At 31.3% G+C, this 26,537-nt stretch overlaps 1 protein-coding gene across 2 annotated transcripts in view; it reads left to right on the top strand.

Moving 5' to 3' along the window:
• The window catches only part of LOC108684183 (synaptotagmin-7), a 158,072-nt gene that overhangs the window by 37,144 nt on the left and 94,391 nt on the right, over positions 1 to 26,537 (top strand). For both annotated transcript variants that reach the window (XM_018188347.1, XM_018188346.1), the window contains exon 2: positions 10,845 to 11,086. In XM_018188347.1, coding sequence (XP_018043836.1) covers positions 10,851 to 11,086 — 236 coding nt within the window. In that variant the 5' untranslated portion in view covers positions 10,845 to 10,850. The remainder of the gene's footprint in view (positions 1 to 10,844; positions 11,087 to 26,537) is intronic.

Genomic DNA, 26,537 nt, shown 5'->3' with positions numbered 1-26,537 from the left:
ATATATATATATATATATAATTAATATTATTAATTAATATTAATATAATAATCAAATACTAATAAGGCAATTAACGCAGTGTCTTTGTGAGGTCTAAATAATTTTATAAAACGATAATCTATTTTGATGTACAATTTATTTGCTAATAAAGATATTATATAGTAATAATTTGTAAATAAAAATAGCGATAAAATAATTCATAATTATCGAAAGTCATGAATATTAGCTTACATATATAAGAATCTAATATGTTTAATTATAATTATTAGCGATGTAATTTACAATGTTGCTTGTTTAATTAGAATGACGGCTCGGAGGCAAAGGCAAAAAATAAAATACAACGAATTGCAGAAAGTATGAAGAAACTTTTTTTTATAGGCCATCTGTCTCATTCGGACAGATCGTGTGCAATTGCATGCATTACATGCTGCTTCACCGTATACAATGGTGAAGTAGCACCGAAGTTTTAGTCACGATTTTTGATCACGCTATTCTCCCGTAACATGTTCGACGGTAGTTCATTACATCACTCGTCGCTCGTAGCGCTATTGAGTTGGTATTGGATATGCTTAAATGGTGAAACACGACTGAAAATTTCAGCCTAGGTAGGTAGGTATCGCAATACGTCATACATAAGCCTTCATATTTTGTGGGTCACATTTGTGTCCAAAATTGATGAAGATTTATGACGAGCCATAATTCTTTGAAAAGCTTTTACTGCAGTCGAATGTAATAAAAATAAACATTGAATATATTGAGATTGATCGTACAAAAAATTTAATTTAAAGTTTATATTTTTTAAATATTTTTTATCTTATACGTATTTAAAAAAAATTTATCTGAACAGCTTTTGGAAAGTTGTTGTATGACTAAATAAATTGCGAATTCCTTGGGAATACAAATAGTAGAACGTAATCAAGATAAGCATTGAACATATAAAGATTAAATACAAAAATAATGTAGATTTTCCAGAAGAATTAAGATTTTTAAAATTTTATAAATTTTATTTTTGAGAAGAATCTTTCGAGTAAGCTTCTTTTAAAAAGTTGCGAACAATAAAAGGTTAATAATGACAAACAAAATTAACGAAATAACAAGTAAAATGTCTCAATGAAATAAGAAGGGCTAATGGAAATTAGCGCTATAGAGAATGCATTTACTGATCAGTTGCGTTTTGATAATGTAAATTGATTAATATCTGAATGGCAATAGCTGTATTAGTTGTATACTTGTTCTATAACTTTCCATATCCCAGTCATTTAATGTCATTCAATCATCTAATTGCATGAGTTTGCTCTTTAATGGAGAAATGGTTGACTGCCTTTCAAGAAGCGTAACTGAAGTATTCGATTTGGGTCTCAAAGCATTTATTTGTGTTAAATTATTACAATTTTTACATTATTATAATTTAATGTAAACGTTTAAATACGATGTTTTATATATATTTACATAAGTGCGCAGTCTATTCCCATTAGCTTTTTTTTCATTTTGTTGAGAATTTACAATAAACTTATTTCTTTGCGAACTTCTCGAAAGTACAAATGGATGAAGATAATTTTTGCTAAATTTAAATCAATTTCACAATTATAAAATCATATTTATATTATATTTATTTAAAATTATATTTAAAAAATTGTATTTTTATATAAAATTACAACTTAATTCAGTTGTAATTAGATTTAAATATTTGTAAATTAGGAAAATATAACGACTAATAAAATTGTATTAGAAAAAAAACATTGCGCTAAAATTTTTAAATCGCTCAAAGAGAAAAGAAAAAAACGTTAACAAATACCGGTGGTTTAATCCTGTCGCGTTGTATACGCGTTTCAACGTCACGTTTTGAAAATAGTGAATTTTCTCTCCCTTTCAAATTTACCTATTCCACTTTGTTCCTAAAATTTGAGAAGAGAGAGAAACGTGGATTGCCGTGTAAACTTAAAACCGCTAATCCCATTACACGTACCGGATGCGCTTTCGGGCAATCTCGGAATTCTGACTGACAGTCTTCTCTCCGTTCCGCTTGCAAAATCCACTCTATTTCCACGTGCTGAATACATTCTGACGCGAGCCTCGTTAACATACGGATGCATATACGCAAAGGTGGAAGTCGCGTAATTGGCTTTTCGACGATGCGCGGATGGACGAGCGATGGGCGGTCGTAGAACGAGAGCGAGAGAATACGAGGGGATGAAATCCTCGGATCTACGGCATCTACGACACGGGGTTACGGGGTAACGCACGAGGGGGGAAAGAGGGCAACAGCTGGTCCCGGTGGTGGCCTCCGAGCGTAGACGAGCGTTTCCGGAGAGCGCCGAACCTGCCGTCGTGTTGCTCGCGATTCGCGATTCATCCGCGGCGAGCGAAGTTAGCAGAGTGCGCGGTGGACGGAGACGGCGCCGGAAGCGGACGAAGACAGAAGCGCACTGTCAGGGGGTAGGCGAGAGGGTGCGGAAAGGCGGGAGGGAAATTGGGTGAGAACGAAACGGGAGGTAGATAGCGTACGATACGATCGAGCGGCGGATGGTCGACGGATGGTGGCAGTGGAGATGAGAGAGAGAGAGAGAGAGAGAGAGAGAGAGAGAGAGAGAGAGAGAGAGAGGGAGAGAGAGAGAGAGGGAGAAAGAGAGAAGGGGTGGGAGAGGGTTAGAGAACGTTATGCGTGTTTGTTGTCTTTAAGGTGGCAGCAGCGACGGCGCGAACCGCGTTTGACCCCGCGGCTTTTTCTCACCCGTCGCATCTATCGTAGTAGCAGGGGGTGCGCGATAAGTGCCCGGCGGCGTTTGCGTTTCCCGTTCGCTTCCAGAGTACGCGTTTTTCTGCTCGGTGCGGCGGTGAAGATATACAGGTCGCTCCCGTGACGTTTTTCCGCCCCATCGTCGACGGCGCGCGCACATACGTGTATACACGTTGCGCAGGTTTGAATCCGCGTGCATGCGTGCGTACGTGCGTGTCGTCTGTATGCGCGAGCGATATGCACTTATAATCGTGTTGTGGATTATTATATCCGAGCGTGGTACACAAGAGCAATTGATAGTTTGATTTATACGTCGACGCGACTCGCTCGTCTCCACCCGGCGAACACCCTACGGCTCTACCGGAAGTGAAGCGGACAGATTAATTACATCATTGAACTCGCGCGCCGTCGTCGCGACTTCCGTCCCGATTGAGGGCTCGCTTGGTTTTTCTCCTAAAGACGAACATGCGCTTGCTTGGCGCGAAATGGGTGTTCCTTTCCACGTTCCTTTCAGCGGCGTGTATCTTAATTGCCCCGCCACAGTTCCGTATTTTTTTTCTTGGCGAAACGCCAGAAACTACAACGGGAAGGCAGATCGTAGGAAAATTTGGCGAAATGAATGTCGAGCGCGCTCGAGCGAATGATTACTCTCATTGTCAGATGCACATTTCTGCACTCCTTTTCCATCCGCGGAAATGGAGATGCTGAGAAAGCAAGGTGTTGGAGTTTTATCACCATTCAAATTATTCTTTCCTTGTTTATTTCAAGATGTTTTATGGAAATTTACGTCAGAAATTTCGTAATACCTTTTCTCTTATTAAAGTAATGAATTGATGTGTGAATGTTTTTTTTATTTAAAGTTATTAAGAATATATATTCTATAAGAAAAATTTTAGTAGAACAAAATCAACGTATAGCAGACAGAATTATACACAATATTCCGCCTTTTTTTGGAATTGCTTTTTAATGTCGTGACTTAAAAATATTTTTTAAAAATACAGTCTTCTTTGAGATTTAAGAAAAAATTGAAACTATGTCAATTTTCAAAGAATGTACTACATAAACCCGTTGTACAACTCCATGTGTACGTTATTTTTCAAAGACTTTTACTGCGTAACCTTTATTTTCCAATAACTTTGTAACCTCATAGCTCCGTGCATAATGTGTGTTTAAGATATATATTTATCAACCTGTACCAAGATTATGAGAAAATGTGGTATCATTTTCCAAATACACTTCGATACTAAAATTTTACACATTCAAAATTTTGTTTTTTTATTTTCAATGTTATAAAGATATTTTTTGAAAAGAGTTTATCTCATACCATTTTTATTTGTAAAATCCCAGATAATTCGAAAGCAGTATCCGATGTACAGTGAGGAAATTACTATTTGTTATTGCTTGCACCTTTTTCGGAATCTTTCGTAAATTGTATTTATAATAATAAATATTTATTGAGTTTTTCATTTATATTGCTTTAAATCACATAAAATACAATATTGAATTTAACTATCAAATAATAATTGTTTAAAAAAATTATTTTTAAGATTTAATAGTTTTTGTCAATATTATTATACAATATATAATATTTATAACGCCTTGTATTTTTATAATAGTTTTGCATAATATTAAAAGTATTTTTATAAGTAATAAATGAGACTTTTAATGCTGTTATGGCAATTATTCTAAGAAATGATTATGATAGAATTAGTATAATGCTAATATTTGTTCTCATAAATATTAATTTGTTAAACATTAAATTATTTGAATTAATTAATTAAAATTTAATTGTATATACACATTAGCGATTAAATCTACGACATATCAATAAAATACATGAGACACACTATTTTCGCTTAGTTTTGTAATCTTTTTATAATTATCACAGCACTTTTTTAAAGTAGGAAACATTAAATTTAGCAGTATTTACTTAAACTTTTTGCGAGAGCAATTATCGACTCAAGAGATAATCCGAAGATTGTAATCTTCGCGATGGAACTTTAATTAGGATTGAATCTTAACTTACCCTTATTCGTGGTTGGAATTTCAGGAATTGTGCTGGAATGATTTAAGGGAAGAAAATCTTGCTTGCGTTGCATTATCTATTTTTGCCAGTGATTTATTTTCATTTCGGTGATTATTATACCTCAACTTGACGGCTTATTAGGAACATCTAATTGTTTTCACATTCAAAATTACAGTCTTCGTGCGAACGTCACCAAGACTTATTATTATAATATTTCGTTTACTTTATATTATCAAGAAAGTAATTTTGTTACGTAATTTGCGTTAATATGCGTCGTAATTGATGAAACCGTATATCAACGAATCAATGAGACTTTTGTTAACCAATCATGTAAGCTTAATCTGCGCCTATTATGAAAAAATACATTAAAATATTAAGTATATACGATAGTAAATTTTTATTAATCAAGAGTGAACTAAAATTGGGAAGAGATAACATTTTTGCAAAGTTATTTTTATGTTACTTATATCAAAGAATTTATGATATTTTCGCAAAAGCAGCAAGTATGTCGTATTAAACGAAGCTTAAATTGATGTTCAATGACGTAACCACGAAGATTAATTTTAACGATCTCATTTAACTTTAAGAAATTCTCGGAAGCTCTCGACGTTCATCTTCCAAACTCAACGAGTAAACACGACATTTTTTGCATATATTCTTGATATTCTTTTTGTATCCTATGTTGTCCAAATTGTCAAGGATATTGGTATTGATAAGTGGTATAGGATTTTAAAGTTTTGAAATACACTAAATTTTTTAAAGTTACGACATCGTTGTAACTGATGGGCATGAAACTTTTGTCGATCTGCCAAGTAACCGTATTACTTTTCCAACAACAGAAGTTTCGCTAGGATGCAATATTTGTCTATATTGTGACACTTCTGGTTTTCCTGATCTTATATAGACTACGGTTTGGAGTTATCATTCATCATTTTTAATTTTTCAAGACGTACAAGTGAATAATTTGTCTTTTAAAATTTTTGCGAGATGTTATTATAAATTATATTTTATAACATTATCATCTCGAGCGAAATTATTTATTCGTTGCATATAAAAGTTAGAAAAGTGACCTAGTAGCGTATCAACGAAAGTTGTGAGTAATCTTATGTATCTGGGGGGAGGGGGGGGGGGGGACAGCCAAATGGGAATACCATCAGGGAAGATGAAATACTCGTTAAAGTTCTCAAACTGTCTGAAAAATTTATTAAACTAAGAGAAAGAGATAATCTCATTTGACCTATAACATGCTGGTTATATCTTATAATGTCTTTTTTTTGTTTAAATTTTCAAATTATGTATGAGTTGTTGTAAAGGACTACATATCTGCTTCTCTCGTTAAACATTGTATTTTATGTATGCTCCTGGGATGTAACTTCGATATCGTTCTGCATAAATTAGTTATAAGATGGAGCTTTGACTCCATGCTCTTCAACAACGTTAGAGCTTCAAAAGGTTTATTAACATAGGTGAGACTTTCGTTAACAAAAAGCAATTTCTAATATCGCAAAGAAGGGAAACATGGTGTATATGGGACTTGCGGGTCAATACTTCTCGGAGCTGGATCCAAATTTCAATGGCCCTCCTAGAGCAGTCGATCCAGCAGTCCGTGCTCGCAAACTTGTAAGTAACACATTTGCACAAGCAAAGTTCATTTAATTATGCAGTAATTGACGTAATGTAATGAAACGGTGGCATTATAGTGTTTCATAATGTTTGGCTTAATGGACCTCTTTTATTAAATAAATATATTTACAGACGAGACATCATAAATTTTTTAATCGATTATTATTTTACCCATTACATCATTATTGAAAGTTTTATATAATAATAATGCTAAAATACTTCTTAATGAAAATTTAATTTTAATCCGTCTTATACATCTCAAATATCAACGTTAAACTGATGTGTTTTATTTATAAATATGTATGAATGATAAAACTTACATTTTTTTAAGTTTAATTCATTAAAACTTTACATTTTAAAAGCTTTTTATCTGCTGAAAACTATTACACCGACATTTTCGCTCACTTTTCTTATTGATCCGAACATACAAAACAAGAAAGAAACTTTTTTTCTATCTCATAGAGAAGATATTTTAATCAAAAATAAATAATTAACTTATGATAAAAGTTTATTTTTGGATGAGTTTATGTTAACGATATTTAAAGTACAACGAAAACTTTTTCCATTACATGAAATTGAAAGCATTTATAAGGCGCTTTGTGATGTTACACTCGAGCATTAAGAATTATTATGAAACTTAATGCATATGTAATAAGTTCTCCAGAACGTAATACCATCTTTTTTTGATCAAACAGTCTTTAGTGTATATTTTAATATACGAAGTTTCTGACATTGATTATGGATGGTTTCTACATTTCAGTCTCTTTACAATCTGTATGAATAAATCCTTAACGTATAAATCCTTAACGTATAAAGCCATGCGATTTTTATACTTTTTATTGCATAACATAATGCAATTTTCAATATGTAAACCACGTTGCAGCATTTATCGTAATCCGCGGTAGTGTAATTTTCAACAACAAAACGAGTTGTGTGCTTAATCCTTTGCATTCACACATTTAATATATATATAATCCTCTTTGTTCAATTCAAGTGGACATTTTATTCTATATAACTTCTTTTCACTACATGGGAAGTTTTTCATACTGTTATTTACACCTTTTTTTATCAAGAAAATGAAATTTTATCTATATATGGATCTATTTTTTTCCTATTAAAAAAAAAATCAAGAATATAAATCAAGAATTTATGAAAATATTTAAAATCTAAAATTATTCCATATTATAGAATATGCATTTTCACTTTTGAATTTTTATTATAAAAAAATAAATTCAAAAAAGTTTATAAAAGTTTTTTTTATGCTAAAATAATCAAACACTTCTAATATATATATATGACCATATATTGTATAACATAATACTAACTTATCGTTGCGATACAATTGCCGTATTAGCCGCAGGACATCCTGTATAATTCATCGGCTTTTAACGGACGAAAATGTCAATTGTGTATTGTGCGCATTTAAAATTGCCTGAAAGCCATCGTTGATTAGTCACGCATGATTGTACTGTATTTTCTGCGTTCGCAACTGATCGTTTTGTCGACTGATAATCGCATTTCGATGGGATGCGTGACGTAATGGATTTAAATAGTACCTCTTCTGTGAGTGAACTGCTTTTCATTCCGCGATGCGGCTTCGTCGCATTTGCTACTAAAACATGACCTGAACGTTAATGAGGTAGTGCTGTATTGCATTATTACCGCATATCTTTTCCCTGTATTCAACATTTGTCAATATTTCTGCAAGGAGTAGAGCTTAATTTATATAAATTTATATTTATTATGTAAATGTGGTGTGTAGTCAAAAGAAAAAGACATTGATCATATATATTTTATCATAACTTCTGGGGATAGGGGAGAAAACGTGTTTGATCTCGACGCTGAGGATTTATATTGCGTGAATCGAGAACGCTCGTCATACGTTTAGTAGCACGTTAGCGTAACTTAAAAAGCATACATTACAAAGAGGGCCATAACATGTCACATTCTTAAGATATAGGAGTTGCTCGTTTTAATCTATGGTTTTTATCCTATCGTTGTGAATATAATGTGTATAAATTATAGACATGTGAAATACGAGCGAGACAGTATCCCGAGAGGAGACATTGAGTTTCTAACTATACATTAATTTTGTACATAATTATGTTGTCGGGAAAATTGCAGATGCTATTTCAAATTTTGCAGAATCAAATCGATACAGTAACATTTCCCATTCAGAGCGCTTAAATAATTAATGGCGAAATCTTGAAGCTTTCCTCTAGAATGCTTTGTACTTTTTTGTATTCATGTCATCTGCTTAAAGAGATAAAGCGAAACTAATTTATGGAGTAGTTACTAACGAGAACCGAGACTATATTTTGATTCTACCGTGTAAAGGGATGAACATATCTCTTGAATATATAATGGTATTTAATTCTAAGAGTGATGAAATCATCTTAGACAAAATCATTCATTTTGGATTAGAGGAGAAAATTTACTCATTAATTAAGGTTATTTTTATCGTGTATATAACGAGAAGATTATTAATATGCTTATAGTAATTTATTATAGATTTCAAAAGTATGCTTAATAAGAGAACTTTCGTTGTAACATTAGAACTATAAAGCAATCAAACTAATTTGTAATTTTCATTCTAAATTTTACTTAAATTTATAACAGTGCGATTTCTGAAATTTGCTGATACTTTTATTGAAATGTGTAAAATTAATTTTTCTCCTTTATACTTTTACTTTCATACTTTTTTTCAAAGATAATAAATTAGTGAGTATAAAAAGGATATGTGAGTCTTTCTTGTCAAACTTTTTAATATTAATAAAAAATTGTTTTAATTTCATTGAAAAAAACTGATAAAATTATTTTTGAGAATTTAAATACATTCAATATTTTTGACATTTCTGATTTCTAAAATGATTATTTACATTAAAAAAAAGAGCTTAATAACAGTTCTGATTGAAAAGAAACAAATCAGAATTTTTTGGTTGACTTCATTATAATTTTAGCTGAGATAATCAGAATTTTGATATGATCAGAAACTTCTGATTTGTCTGTTTTCAATCAGAATTTTTCTTCAATATATTAAATTAAAAATTTTTCACTTATATTCTTTCTACACTCATTGTTAACAAAAAAAATTTTATAGTGTGCTACAGATACTTATTTTATTTTCAAAAATATCAAATCTATGGTAAACTATAATATTTCTGATATAAGAAATCATCTTGTATTGAATAAAATTCCAAAATATAATACAAAATCTTTGAAATTATATTATCATTTTGCTTGAAAACTATAAAGAATTTAATATTTAAATAAAAGGGCAATTCTTTTCCCACTCATTTTCAACGTCTTTAGGTGCTTAGCTTGAAACAAGTAACCTATTTGCATTCAAAGCGTATTTTAGATTAATAAGAAAAAAAGCTTATTTTCGAATAAAAATGAACTCATATCCTTTCTATATTTATCGATTTAAATATGATATATTTAATAGAAACTAATCTAATGATGAGTGAATAATTTGAAAGTGTGAGACATTAACATTTTTTATCATTTTTGCATTGATGTATTGACATAAAAAAACCCGCCATATTGACATGCTATAATGTACAGATCAAGATAATGGCATTCAGGAGTGCCCCAATCAATCGGGTATCTTTCGATCGAAACATATGTGAGTCCTTTTATCTTGTATATGGCCTATCTACGCCATGGCCAAGGTTTAGCCGAAATAGTTTGCGCGCGTGCACGTGTAGATACCACAAATTGCTAAGGCTGAATCTCATTCGTGCATGGAATGACAGGATGGTTTGGGTTCATGGGCGTAACATCTAACGCGATACCTCCTTTGACTATTGAGTCTGAGGGACTGCATGTATAGTTCCGTTGTTAAGGTGTACTCCGTATTGACCGGGCTCGCCTTGGCTGCAGCGGACTTGTAGCACCACTCGTACGTGCGAAGTCTGCAAATGAATTTTTCGGACGTGCCCGGCTATACCGGGTTTTGTCATTGGAATGAAAGATATACTCTCGTTGTCGCAAGAAGACATTCTTAAGACACTTTCTTTCTTTCTCTCTTTCTTTCTTTCTTTTGAAAAAAAATCCCGCGTCTTTATGTTCGTTGAGTTTACGGCGTCGTTTCTTTTTATAAGGTTGATAATGCTCCTGTCTTTTATACATCGCGTACGAACGGTAACATCTCGTTACTTTTTATTCACGAAATTTACAGCAACGATCGTAAAAGACGACAGATTGTTTCGCGTCTTGAATGTGAGTTACGAGACTTAGGCCCAGTTCTAGAATTGGAAATAAATAAGAAATAAATTGAACCTCGGTTCAAGAGTTAACCGTGAATTGTGGAACTGGGCCTTAATCGTTTATTTCGATCTGTTAGGTTGCCTTTCGTGTCTCAAGGGAGTGATACAGACGAAGGGAATGATACAGACACGAATGATGTAAATGTGTCCGTCTCTCAATCGATTTGCGCTTCCTTATGCATTCCAGGTGGGCATGGAACGCCGTGACGTCATACTGACAGCAGTTTTCGGAACAGTCGGTGCTCTCGCAATTCTAGTAGGACTCGCATTAGCAATGTGGCTCTATCTACGCGCCAGGAAGTCCAAGCAACGAGATGACGATCTCGAGGACCAAAATGATAATGGCGACGCTTCGAGCCAACAACAATCTACTAAGAAAAATGGTTTTCTGAATCTAAAGACACCTCTAATCAGCACGAAGGCTCTTGGGTAAGTGCGAATTTTTCTTTTTTATTAAAATAATTGAGCAGTTAATGTTACGATCCAGCTCTGAATTTAGTCTATTTTCCATACAAATATATTCTTTCAAAGAAATTTTGAATTACTATAACGAGATATATACAGATATCTTTTATATTTTTTGTCTTTATTTATCTTTTCTTTTATATATGGCAGTCACCAGTGGCGATACAATATTTCAAAGTTTACGTAAGAATAAATGAATACATTTTACGTTGACTTTAACGAAAAGTAAACAAACTACAATCATTATGCGTTTGTTATTTTTATTCGCTCGCAAGTTTGTCGCTGTTGACATTGTTCTGAATCACTTGAAGATACCACAATATATTTGTAACTTGACAAAGAGTATCATTAATCTTGAGCTCTTCTTACGAATAACTAAGAACGTTATTTATTCTATTTTATCGCATAAAATCGAGTACCTTCATTGTGACATTCGTTTTATTAAACGAAGATAAAATAATATTTTATAGCGACGTAGCGATGCTATTGAAGACAATTTCGTGTTTATTCTCTCGCACAATGAGTGCGTGGTTTATCGTCGAACGTTTTCTCTGCGCGAAGCTCGTAGATCGCTTCATTATTGTCTGAGCAACGAACGGCAATTCTACGTACAGTAGGACAACCAAATATTAGTTAGACGGTCAGAGGGTTTAAGTATCAACAGCGGAATTGTCCGTCGGTAAGTTCGTTTTACCGGTAAAAGCGTTATCGACGATAGAATTTCGCTGTGAGAGATCTTCCGTTTCTCAAGCCTGAATAACGGAAACCTGCAAAATTTTGTTGTACCAGCAGAACGTTATTGATGAACATTATCGTTTATATCGCCGAATGATATTCGATGTTCGTAACGAGGATTATTCATTATGGGTTATTTATTACTATCTCTAGCCGAGTAATCAAGAGGTCCCAATTCGTTGCGTATATTGCTTAGTATGGCAAAGCCAAAGCAAAACTTGACACTATTACCAGGTAACGTTTGCTTTGAAATATTATTTGATTCTGTGAATTTCTGATTATTACGTAACTTTACGAATTATGTGCTGAGATAAAGCATACATTTGAAACTCACTATTAAACAGCATATTGTAATTATCTTGTCTTTTATAATCTGTGAACTATGTAAAGTATACACATTTTTGGCAAAATTGTTTGACATTTTAGAGAACGTTTTATTTTTAGGGAAGTTAATTATTTAGTACAACAATTTTGTTGACGTTCGTATTATACAGTTAATACACTATTAACTCTGTGCTTTATTTTTGATAACGGACTATGTCTGTTGAAGCAATTAAGAAATTTAAATATTGACGTTTGCTCAAAGATTTTTAATTACACAAATCTATTCTATTAATCGCACAAATATATTCTTGGATTGATCAAATTTACTGATATTAGATTATGCTTCGTAAGATCATTTTAGTCGATTTAAGATTCGTAGAATCTTAAACTAGATTTCAGACTATTTGTAATCTTATGTGCATTTTAGAATATGAGTCTACATTTTAATATACATTTTACATTGCATTTTGATTCTTTTAATTTTTTATTATATAAAATCGTAATAGATTTTGAATTCTAATATAAATCGTTTAAAATAAATTTTAATCAAATCTTTTAAATTTAAAACTCCACTTAGACGATCTATAATTCATGTCAGAAATTAAGATAAAATTCTGTTTATAATTTTTATATGCTGTGTGATATATATTGGCCCGAAAGTTCGTGCCGATTTTGAAGGAAAATTGAAACGCAGAAGAATTTAAATTTTAGTATATTTTTATTAAATTTAAATCTTTTGCGGCACGAATTTTCCGAACAACCCAATATAAAAATATTTTGAAGGATTATATCACACACACACACGCACGCACGCACACACACGCGCGCACACACGCACACACGTGCTTACGTTAAAATGTACACATATATCAAAATAGACGGCATTAAACGAGTTTTGTGCAAATAATTCTTCGAAACTGTGTGTACCAAGATTGCGCACATTTATTTTCGACATTCACTGCGTACATGATGCTTTTCTCTTATATAATCTGTTAACATGTTTTTGATGTGGTTATTTAAACGCTGCTTAGCGTTTAGCGAGACATTACTAGTCTCCTGATATGCGCAGTTTTAAATAGTTGATAATATCCAAACAAGAGTGATAATTTTGTTGACATTTCTATTACAATGTCATTAATCTTGTGGTTTATTTTTTTGAAGACTATATACACGTTACTGTCTGTTGAAGATATTAAAACATTTAATCTTTAATACATACGATGATTTATTTCCTTTACTATTGTACTCATCATGAATTATTTGTGTTCCGGATTAATTTTTATTATTTTTACGAGTATACAACAATTATTAAGTGATTATTTCATACATTTTAACGTCTTTAGAAAGTATTTATAAAATTGTAAATTAAACATGAAGGAAAGGATTATTTAGTACTAGGTGCTCCTAGTATTTCAAAGAAAAAAATACTCAGGATATGAATAATCCATATTAAGGATTTAATATTAGGTTAGAATTTTTAATTGGTCGACCAATGCTAAGTTAATATTGAACTCAATGTTGTCATAATATTACGTTTACTTCTAAACATGGCCCAATTAAAAAAAATTGTATAATACAATATAAACGTAATTGCGAACTATAAAGAGAGACTAATAATTTGGCTAACTAACATTTTAACAACATATTTTTTTCTTAAATAATTTTTAAGAGATTTAAATATAATATAATAGTTCGAAATTCGATTATAATGTAAATTTCATTAATTTTACTTTTCAACGGTCAGCTATCAATTAGAGATATTAAGGAATTTAAATATTAGTATTTGCTCGAAAGCTTTTACTTGCGCAAGTCTATCCCTCCATTGTAGATTGACAGTCCTTTGTAATTCCATCTCTTGATGGGCATTTGGCTGAACTCTTTAAATAGAACTGGACCCCTCTCGACATTTATATGAAGTAGCTAGAACAATCGTTTGCAAACCATTCACGTAACGTGCTTTTCATGACTACTTCAACTGATGTTCCTCTGTTTATATTTTTCTCCGTTAGATATAAGATACGCGTGATATTGTCAAATGCGTGCGTAACCGTGATGATTGACAAGAACAGACTTTCTATTAGACTTTCTGTATAGTATTGCATTGAATAACGATAAACTATTCTCCGATTTTCAAACGAACAAAAAACTGTTCAATGAATATCTCGATATCCACAGAAATGATCGACATTTTTCAACGGTATATTAAAACATTTTTAATCGGTTATCTCACAACAAAATAGCGATGATTGAAACTTCATTTCTTCTATCACTTACACATATCTCAATAATAAATTTGTAAAATAAATAAGTGTTTAAAATTTTTACTGGTTTACATACGGAAATGGAAATGCAGGAGAAAACGAACAAAATTTATTATTTTTTTTTTCTACTAGTTTGTTTTTCTTGTACAGAGAGAGAGAGAGAAGAGGAAAGGGGAGGGGGGGGAGGGAGAGAAGGTGGGAGGGGGGGGAGAGAGAGAGAGAGAGAGAGAGAGAGAGAGAGAGAGAGCGTGCTCTTTTACATCAGTGCTGTAAACGCGTGGAATATTTATATTTTCACGAGAGAAGCAGTATATACGCACAAAAAAAATCATAAAATTGTCGCAATCTGCATATACATTCGGTTTTATGTCAAATATCAATGAGAGAGTATTAAACGTGGAAATAGAGACAGTAATCCATTCTAATCGTATTGGCGATTCGATTATCAAGAAATTTGCATGCGATTTGGTCCGGGAAACGAGTAACTGCGGAATTTTCCATGACAGAAGGTAAAAACAATGGATGTAGCAATATACAATTTTCAATGGCTGTCGAGATTGTGGCCCCAAGTGTATGCACGTTTTAGAAATGCGTTGTGACGTTTATTCTCATGCTTTCCAATATAAATCGCGATGGAACAAAACGCGTCGTATGAATAGCTCGAGGGGAATAACGGTATAGCTGATCGAAAAGCAGAAATTATTCTCAAATTTTATCATCAACTTCTATAAATACGAACAACAAATATTTTACTACTTCCTTTTTTGCGAAACGATATTTTTATTTCTGAATTTCATTTTACAGAGTATTATTTCTGTAACAGAGAGATCAGCACGACAGAGACGTTGTGTGAATTTGTATGAATGACGTCGCATGTCACGCATTTCTCTTTCTTTGTATAAGAAAAAGAAAACAGTTACAATTTAGCGACTAATCCAGAAATATGTAGTAAATTAACAGAGTTCTCGCGTAATCCCACGTGTTCTTTTAATTCTCCATATTCATGAATGGAAAATATGAATGGTAACGTATTATTCAACTCGGTACTCGTGTGACACCTCGACTGCAGGGAAATCAGGAAAACACGGTGATTTATTTGTACAGTGCGAATAGCAGTACATTAGAGTATTTCGGCGTAGTTTGGGCTGTTATGATCGTTAGTACCATAGTTCTCCCAGAGGAACCCTGAAAACTTGTGCGCGTCACTGAATTATCACCTCCGCTGTTTCATCTAAATTGCGCCGCTGTTTTGAATTCGCTTGTAGATTTTCAAAAGTATTTTTCGAAAACTTCGACAGGGATTTACGAAATTTTCTATCGGCGAATAGATCAGCACGATTGGTAGCGCGAGCGTGAATAAGAATCGATTCCAAGCGCGACCGTGGTGCTAAACCACAAGAGGGATTTCGTCGGGAAACTGCGAACGCCCGCTATTCACGAAAATGGAAACGTCAACGATGTATCCGCAAATCGAGCAGAGTTCTTTTAGCGAGAGGCCGAATGCCGGGTAATTCAGTGGCGCTGAATGGAAAATTCTGGAAAACAAGTCTGCTTCGCAACGAAGACCGGTGAAGTTCTATCAGGCAAATCTGCCGTGTATTTTTTTCTTTATTTTTTTTTTTTCTGTTAAGTTTCTCGTAACATATAACGATGGAACGTGTGTAGTTGTACGTGATGTGTTGTGCATGTACATATGAGGCCGTAGTCGTATTCGAATTAATCTCGAATACTCGTCCATCTCCTCCGAAATAGGCCTGTAACTCGCTTCGATGGTTTGCGGTTAAGCTGTATTTGTGACGACCGTTAAAGCATTTCGTGACGTCGTCTTGTATCGTCAGCTCAGGGAAAATGGTAATCTTGTAAAGACCTTGTGAAGAAAAATTACAAGGCTGGCAACGTCGATACAATTGGACCTTGCAGGCAGACCCTTAACCCTTTAACGATCGTATAATTCGATTGCTAAAAAATTAATTCACGAACTCGTAGATAAATTTTAGATCGTTTTCTGTATTATTCGATTTTTTGCACTAAATGGTACGGAGAACGAAACCAGAATGGTACCAGACGTCTGCTCATTAATTCTTAAAACACGAGTTATTCATATCTATGCTATCCTAAATTTTTTTAAATTTTTAGAAAATTACTTTAATAAATAAAATAACTTCTTTCCCTAAAATTTTTAACCGACGGTTATGTTAGTAGAAAACGCGGATGTGAAGTTTCAATTACTTTTCAAGCAACAGAGAAACAAACTTGCAAATGGACTTTAAAAAGAAACTTATTTGATAGCTTCTTTGAAGCTTCTATATGGTAATATATACGCAAATATTTCTTATTATATTACTTGTATTAAGGCAATTATTTTGTATATTTATCTTTAAAAGTTTGAAGTAAAATATGCTTAAACAAGTTTTTTATTGTACACATTATGAAATTATAACTTTTTTAATGTATAACATTTTTTATTATTTCTATTAAAATAATTATTAATATAAAATATTTGATTCTAATAAAATATTTAATTTTTTTGACAAATTTAATAATTGTCTAGACAGTTGAAATTATATTGTATGTTTAAATTTTCTCCAAAATTTTTAAACATATTGTTTTAGTATTGTCAAAATATGGCCGCGTAAATATAAATAACTCGTGTACCATTCACATAAGATGATGAAAATACGTGCATCATGAAAGAGTTATTATATTATGATTTTTTTATAGCCTCGCATGATGAATCTTTAAAAATATATTCTTAGAAATTTTCTATTTCATTTTTTTCAATGTTAAATGAAATTTAGCTATTATATTACTTTTTACGAACTATATACATACTGTCTGTTATTCGCGAATTTATTCAAAATAAATCATGCGACGAAAATTTAATTTTATTACTTTGTTTAGCGTTTAATCAGGAAGCGTGTGCGAATTGTGTTGAATCTAAATAAATACTAATATCTACACAAAAGATAAATTCACACCATGTAAAAGTATTTTAAGACATCAATTCCGTATTGTTGAATATAGAAAATATCTATGAGACACGCACGACATTCTTAGCTCATAATAAATTTCGCATTTTTATCAAATTATTTCTAAACTTGGTGTTTAATTAGCATATCGCTTGCATTTTTAATCTACATAAAAATGGCCGTATTTTTTCGGGACACATAATTATCCAATTACACGATCCGATAATTATGATATGATAAATAAACTTTATTTAGGAAGCGACAAAAAGCTCGAATCAAATGAAATTTATGACGAATAAAAATGAATGTATGGTTAGTGAAAAGCTACGGGTAGAAATTGGAACTATGGAGGTATCTCGAATATCTTATATCTTATATGAATAATTTTTCGCTGTTTACTATGTCTTTTCAAATATTTGTCAGAAATATCATGCTTTTAAAGAAGAGCGAAAGAGATATATAGATGATAGAATTTTGATGCGTTTTAATACAATTTATTATAATCCGTTACTTACAAAAGTAAGTTATTTGATTTTTGCTATAAATAATTTTAACTTTGAGCACAGGCAAACATTATAATACTATTATTCACATTTTCCAAAATACTTATCTTCTTAATTTAAAATCCATTATTCCACACACTTTATTTATAAGATTATTATCGTCTTAATGGAACTAATCTTAATAATTAATATAATCTTAATTTCTATCTAGATTAATCGTTTTCTGAAAATCTTATTGTAAATTGCATATATCGCGTATATTCGTATGTAGCTCATAGGAAATAATTTAATTTTCTCTTTAATTATATCATGAAAAGAACAGAGTAAGAATGATGAAAAATTATAAAAAGATATTATTTGAAATCATAATAAAGAGAGCAAACCTATTATTTTTCCTTTTATAATGCGTTATTGTTTTATCATTTATGTCTTGCACATAAAGAGATGTAAAATATATAGATTCATATATATATAGGGCAGGAGTACAATATATATGTTGAAAAATCTTGAATATTATATTTAGAGTGTTAATTAATATCAGAAATTATTTAGATAGATTATCTTTATTAAAAACTGAAAGCTATAAATTAATCATACTAGTTTTGTAAATCATCCTAACTACAAGTTTTATGTTCATGTAAATTTCATACTGTTTTTCCAAATTTATGTTTTTGAGAAAATAATTAAAAATTGATAAGAATTAAGAAAATTACAAGAATATATTTATAACATAAATTGATCTCTTTCTTTTTCTCTTTCTTTCATCAAGTTTTTAATTTGATTAATAAAAATATAAGTATGTCACATTTTTTATTAAAAAGTATATGCTATGTTTGCATGATCGATGTGGATTTCCTTTTTAGAATAACATCGAATTGTCTTAATAAAAATATTAAATTTTATTTTGAAGTTACAATCTACTAATAGAAATTTTCAACACAGCGTAGATATGTAAACAGAAGAATTAAAAAGAGTAGCTCAAGTTATGAAATTCAGGCAGTGTAGCCATACATAAACTGTTGACTAAAAAAATAGTCGCTACTTTGTTTCATATATTTAACTGTAAACTCTGGAATGCAGAGACAAATTTAGAATTAAATTAATTATAATTTATTTCTCCTCATTTTTCAGTTAGCGATTAATGTTGCTATTTTAAATATTTTAAATATTTAAAAGTTAAAATTCCCCATACTCTATTTTCATATATTTTTGGATTCGCGAATGTTTCCAATAGTGCGAATGATGTATTTTTGGTTAAAATTTGACATACCATATGAATGACATTATGAAGATGTATTGATCAAGTTTCTGCTTGGATTATATCACACTGTACGAAAGTCTTGTAGTTTGTGTTTTTCGTAAAGAACTTTTTGGTGCTTTTATTTCAGGATACTAAATTATGTAGACTCCCAAAGAAAAATTGCGCCTGGCTGACCAAGCATGTGGTCATTCTACTTTCTTCGTCTTCATCTCTTTTATATTCTTCCACAGAGTATTCTAGGAAAATTTTTACTCATAGCAGAACTTTGATATTTAAAAAATATTCTACGAGACTTAAAATATTCTTACAATAGAGATTCTTATAATTGCTAATGTTTTTAATAACATTTTATTAGATTAAAATATGAAATCAATTTTAATAGAGATCATTGAGACAGCGTGATAATTATATATACATATTTTTTATGATGGATTTCAAATAATGCACATAACTTAAAATAATAATAATTGTTTAAGCAAATTTGAGCTTGAAATATAGCTTAAATTGTTCAAAATATGAAGCTTAATTTAATATTCTGATTTTTATTGCCGTAAATTTATTGATCGACACAAGTGATTCATAAAACTTTTTACTTCTCTTTTTACTTCATATTAAATAATCGTGTTGCGTGCATTTAGTTATTTTAAAAGCTACAAAGCACCATATGCTGTGCACTCAGATGCTGAGATTGTTACAACGTTTCGCAAATGATACATATTGTCATCCTGTTACTCGCGACAGTAAAATTGATCCTGTAAGCAACTGCGCAACCGATGTGAACGTACAACAGCTCGGTTTCCTAATTACAAATATATATATATATATAATGTCATTTGCGTCATTGGTTTCTTCGTTAAGCATTCGATTATTTATGCTTTATTTGGTCCTTAAGAATAAATATTATCTTCTCCTTTGTATTTTTATATCGATTTATTACAAGTTACTATGAGTATCAAATCTCATGAATAAATTATGTTTATGTACACAGGATATTTTCCAGATAAATAATTTCTTTTTATTTTTTTCAATAATATAATACAACGTACGTAGTATGCAAAAATATATAACTAAGACTGTTTATCAACGATTCTGAATATATTTATTATGTATCACTTAGAATGCGTTTAATGTACCGTTTAATATAATATAATACGTTTAATGTATGAGAGAGAGAAGAGAGCTTCTCACTCTATCAAATATGGATAAACTTGGCTACTTAAATTTTATGAAACTTAAATTTTATGAAACTCATAAAATTCTTATAAAATTTCTCCTTAAAATTTTCTTAAATTATCCGGTCGATTTTTATTGTTTTATGAACTTTAACTTATAAACAATAAACTTTCCAAAATAATATCGAAATTTGCTTAATATAAAAATTAATCTTTATTAAAGTAACGTATTTCTATTAACTTTATATAAAATTTAATTAAAAATTTTAAATTGTACCCATGCAAACAAATAATATGAATTAACAAAATTCAATATAGGGCATCTCCATGAATTAATTCCATTAAATAAATCTCTTTGTAAGAATAAAAAGGACATATTTAAAAAATACATTTATGCAAAATTATTAAAACAATACTTACTTATGCTAGAAAATAAATTAATTAGATAAATGATGAAAATAATTCAAGCATTAATCATCTGAAACATTAATGTCTTAGAGAAATCTGTGAGAGCTTTTTATTACGTTGCTTTAATATTAATCAAAGACCAGCGGCGATAAATTGTTTCGGAATGAAGCTGAATAAATTGACACGACCCGACGGGAGGTTAATTTAAGCGTTTTAATCAACACGATTACACCGTCTTGCGCTCAGCGGGAAATGGCGAACATTCTAATAAGAGGTAACAAAGTAATTAACATCGATTAACGTTCAAACGATCTTATAGTGTCCAGCCTTATTCATCAAAGTCAACTGTTATTACGTCACGTCGCACTTTATGCATTTTGCTTGAAGAAGATAATAAGTACCATCTTAGGTCGGTCGAACCGTTTCCGTTGAAACTACAATTATCTACAATTATCTAAAACTTGTTTGTCACTTTGCAGTTTAACAAATCATCAAACGATTTATCACGTAACCAAAGAAGCTTTCTCGCCTCTTAATATAAAAAGATGCAGTATTAATTAAACTTAATAAAGCATTTACGGAGTTGGACTGATGGATTAAACTGAATGTATTTTTTATACATGTGTGTTATAGCTTACGTAGCTTACTGAGTATTACGTCATAAAATAATCTTCGTAAGTGTATTGTACTGAAGCCGCGTATGAATTTTTTCAGTTATTCAATATTTATGGCGAATGCACTCTCTCATAACGTCGGCTGTTTGACGTTGTGCTCTATCTTTTTTCATTTTCCTTTTTCATGTCTTTCATGTCTTTCGTGCCTCATCGTTTGCAACCATCCTTTCCCTTATTCTTTCTGCCTTTCTTCCCCTTCCGATTGTCCGTTGAATTCCTATTGTTAGCCGATCGATATGTAAGCGTGAGAGAAAGGGAGAGAAAGAGCAAGAGAGACGAAGGACATGAAGGGGAGAAAAATGACGACGTAAGAGAAGCTAAGTGTTAGCATAGATATCTACTATATTTATAGATTATTATCGAGATTCTAGATAATCTCCAGAATGAAATGTGCGAGAATTCTTTATCGTAACAACAAAATATAAATGAAAAATATTACTTTTTTTGTCTCATAACAGTGATTATTCGTTTTTGCCATAATGCGATATTTACCGAGTGTGGATAGTGTTTAATATCGCAGTTATAACGATGTACTTGGAGATAGGTCGTAAAGGCACGTTTAGCTGAAGTATCGAAATGATTTATTTCCGACATAAGGAGGAATACTTCCGCATAATTATATCCACTTTAAGCGAGGGAAGCTAAGGAAAGCTTTACTGCTTCGAATGAAAGTAGTTTTTTTTCGATCCTAGGATATGTAAAAGAATTTTACATATCTTACTTTCGGATTTTATAAATAAAAAGAATTTTAATTATCAAACTTTCTTTTTTCTTTTCTGGATTAAATCTTTAAGTCAGCTTTTGAAGAATAATTGGACTAAATTCTATTTAGTAATCTTATTTAAGATATAAGAGTAATAATTCTCCGGAAAGTATTTCTTTTGCAATTTAGTTTTTACAATTACTTTTTACGAAATCTTGTACGTTTTTATACTTAAAGAAAATCAGTCTTTGCGCGGAGCAAGCACGAAACCGATTTCATTCGGTTTTGGAGAAAGGAGGTTTTGCTTAGAGAGTGGCAACAGAAATGACTTTTCTGGGACAAAAGACAAAAACACTTCTGCTTGAAATTGAAACGAAGGATGCTTAACAGTAACAGTAGACTTTTACTGAAAGCGAAAAAACATTGACCATTTTGAAACAAAACTGAAACAAAAAATAAGATAAATAATTTATTATATTAACTGCAAAACGAGTGATAAGGAAATACAGTATTAAATTTAAAAGGAATGAAACACAGTTTGACACGAAGTATTTCAGGAAGATTATGTATATCATGAGCACAGAATAAAATATGCAAAGAAAGAAGGAATGTTTCAACACGTTAAATATACTTTACAGTACTTTAAAACGTTTCCGTTTTCCGAATTGGATGAAACCTATGATGTTACATTATTGATTACTTCAAAGCGTTTTTGCTTTTCGATGTAACGTGCTTGATAGTATTTCAAGCACTGTACATTAAAAAGCTTTTGTTTTTTTTTCATTTAACACGCATGATAGTGTTTTAAAACGCTTTCATATGTTTTGAAGCTTTTTGATTGATTAACGTTGCGTCGATTCTGTTGACCGTGCATAAAGGAAAGCAATTTCGAACAATAAAGCGAACACGCTTTTTGATTTCAGTAGTCTTGTTACATCAATATGTGCGTTTAGTTTTGTATTAGATTCGCTTCAAAAGTCTGTATGCATATTGTGATACATTTTTTTAATTTAAAATTTATTGAATTTTTAAAATAGAAAGTAAGATCAATGAAATGATAAGAAAGAAATTATTAAGAAAGGAAGAAAAATAGAAAAAAATTATATTTACAACAAATTAATAAAAGAATATCTATTATATGAAAAAAATCAATCTCTCGAAAGAATTAGTTCTAATCCAGATCGAAAATAATTATATAATATAATTATATATTCCACTTCAATGTTCCTGCATTTCTAAATTTGAAATATCTAAGAAGTTGCTGAACTCGTCATTGCTGAGCTCTAACCAATTCCTGCCTTTTCTCACTTTTGAACGGCGTAAAAAGAATAGGAAATAGTTTGCCAACTTCCTGAGGCAACAACGTAACTGCTGCTGCCGGATTACGTGGCTCGCCCGATAGACTAAATTTACTTTAGTTCCCCGAGTGCGAGTGATATTCCTCGTACAGCGAGTTTTTAAATTGGAATCGTTGGTTTTGTGCCATGTATTCGGACTTCGTTATTGCATCATTAATTTAATAGGCTGGAACATTGAGATCACAGTTTTACCTTTTATCGTGGAATAATACCACAAAAGGTGCGTAGGGTATAATTGATGAGATCCAATTGTATAAATTTCCATTTCTACTTTCAGAAAGGAAAGCTTTCTATCGATTTATATGCGATTTTGGAGTGTAATAGCATTAGTTTGAATTTAAGTTTATATAAATTTTTACATAAGTATAGAAAAATCTATTCTACACGGAAAAAATAGTTTTGCTGAAGTATCTAAAAATTTAGCTTATAAATCTGAAATTGAAAATAATTTTGTTGGACTATCAAAATTATGTAGGATGCTCAGCAAGGTGCTTGCTAAAATGTCAAAACTTTTTACAGTATTATTGATCATGTTCAAAAGCCCAACATAGTTATTTTAATGACCCAACATAATTATTTTTAAATTTGTGTCTAGCGAAATTTTTAGATACTTCAGCAAACTCATTCTTTCTATGTATATTTTAAATTAATTTAAGATAAAACTCGAAGAATAAAAATAAAAAGTTTTTCAATAAAGTTGCTTTTATTGATGAAGTTCTTACTTCTTGTCAATTAACGTTTACTAATACAGTTTGATTAATTCACTCTAATAAAAAAAATACAAATTTCGTTTATTCCCCTTGTGAACGTCGCTGCGCTTTTCGGTATTAGCTTCGAACTTTGGCGGAGGCGTGATTTTATACCTGGCCAGAAAGTTTTCAAATGTAGAATAGACTCAGGTGGTTTCCTTTTGATAGATGGAACAGCGAACAGGGCGAGCAAGTGGGCGGGAGAAGTTCTCCATTGTTTTCACATTGTGATGGTATATCCTTCGCGCTTGGAATTCCGTGACCATAAGCTAATGAAATTATCTCGGTCCTCGCATGACGTATATGAACCGACAGTACCACTTTTGCGCCGTATAACCCGATTTTCTTGATTATCTACGGGTATACGATGCACGGTTAACCACATTAACCACCCGTCAATCAAGTCTTATGCGAATGCGATAGATAGAGGATTTTCCGTGGGAATATGTACCACGTGTTACTATTCAAGTTATTCTTACAAGGAAATGTACACAAATGTTCTCCTCGATGTTGATGAGTTCTAAATATTTTATAGTTCAAATAAAAGACATGTATTGTTTTATACTCTTACAAATACTCTTACAATCAATAAAAAACTCTTGAAGAACAATAAAAACGGCAATAGTAATCTATATTGAAAAATAAAAAGACCGAAAGTATAAAGAAACGAGTCAATGTAATTATTAAATTAATAAAACATATATCTACATATTTAATATACGTTAAGCGGAATGTTTCGGCTTAACAAAGTTAAGCCTAATTCCCCTTATCAGTCGCAAAATATATACATTAATTGGAAACATCCAAGTTAATAAATTAGAAATTTTACAATTAGGTCATAGTATCACGGCGGTACAACGTACAGCTTCTGAGTTACAAATTAAACATTGCGAATATCATTAATAGTTTAAGGTATGTGTCACAAGACTTTAGACTGTTAATGATGTCTGTTTGATTTATTATTAAACGCTTATAAAGCTATATATATTGCGTGTTGCCACGTTGATGGCTTAATTGTAAAACTTGTTCATTTATTTCTAATTTATTTAACTGGATGTTTCAAATTGATTATTATTTAATGCTTGATGAGGTTAAACCAAAACGTTCCGCTTAATATCATTAAATATACACACGTTTTATTAATTGAACAATTACATTCGTTCGTTATTCTTGATCTCTTGAGGGAACTGAATTTTTTGTTTTCAAGTTCAAATTATTAATTTAAAGAGATATAAAGAGATTAAAGAGATTAAAGAGATATAAAAAAAATATCTTTAATAAAATTAAAAAATGGTTTCACAAAGACACTTTACAAAAGTGTATTTAAAAGTATATATTTTTCGAAAGTGTTGAATTTTTCAAAATATTTTTACCATCTATTATTGTTTTTGAGAATTAAAAGATTAAGATGTAAAGATAAATTCAATTATGTGTAAAGTTTGTCAATTCTCGCAAATGATGGTGAAATTTAAAAAAACATATATTTTAAAACATACATTTCTGTGAAGCATACGGCAACAGGCGACTTGCCATATTTAAAACATTAATTATAACAGAGCTACGCTTAGTTCGATATTATAACTCGATAATGCGTACGATAATTCGTGGACTCTCTGGTGCGTGACTCTTTGATTTATTGAGATGATTTACGGACACGGAGCGTATAATATTTCGGTGAATATTGGGTCTCGAGCGCGCTATCGAGATATTTAAGTTCGGTGCCCGTCGTTGCGTTCGCTGCTCGCACTAGCTACAGGAAACAGAAGGTGTAAATCACGAATGATACGGGATGTTACTCGTTGATGCAGAGGGTGCATAGGGAGGATGTACACGTTCCCGAATCCCGCATACCGATACGCGTGATGTATCGCTCGTCCCTCGTATGACGTGTTTATGCACTGCATCGTGCATGTAGCGTGATTAGTAGAAGCTCGTTTGCGTTTCGCAATGTCCGACAAACAGCCATGGAAAGTCTCAAGTAGTAAATAACGATCGTCATTCGTTACGGCACATAAAATAAGTAGGACAATTTTCAGTCATCGAATAAACCGACGACTTAATATTCATTTTTCTGGTTCTAAATACTGAGAAAGTTCTTTAAGCTTTATCTGTGATTTGGACATGCTAATAAATAACTTTGATATATAATGCATAATATTATTCTAAAGGAGAAACGTTTGTGGTAATAATTAAAACGAGCATGTGTAATTTCTATGCATTGTGCATGTAATATATTATTATATAAAAAAATTGAAATTTAAATAATAAAATTTTAATGAAACTTTAGGAATTATTATT

Source organism: Atta colombica, unplaced genomic scaffold (assembly GCF_001594045.1).
Source record: "Atta colombica isolate Treedump-2 unplaced genomic scaffold, Acol1.0 scaffold126, whole genome shotgun sequence".
Classification (NCBI taxonomy): Eukaryota; Metazoa; Arthropoda; class Insecta; order Hymenoptera; family Formicidae; genus Atta; species Atta colombica.
This window is presented reverse-complemented; position numbering and strand designations above follow the sequence as displayed.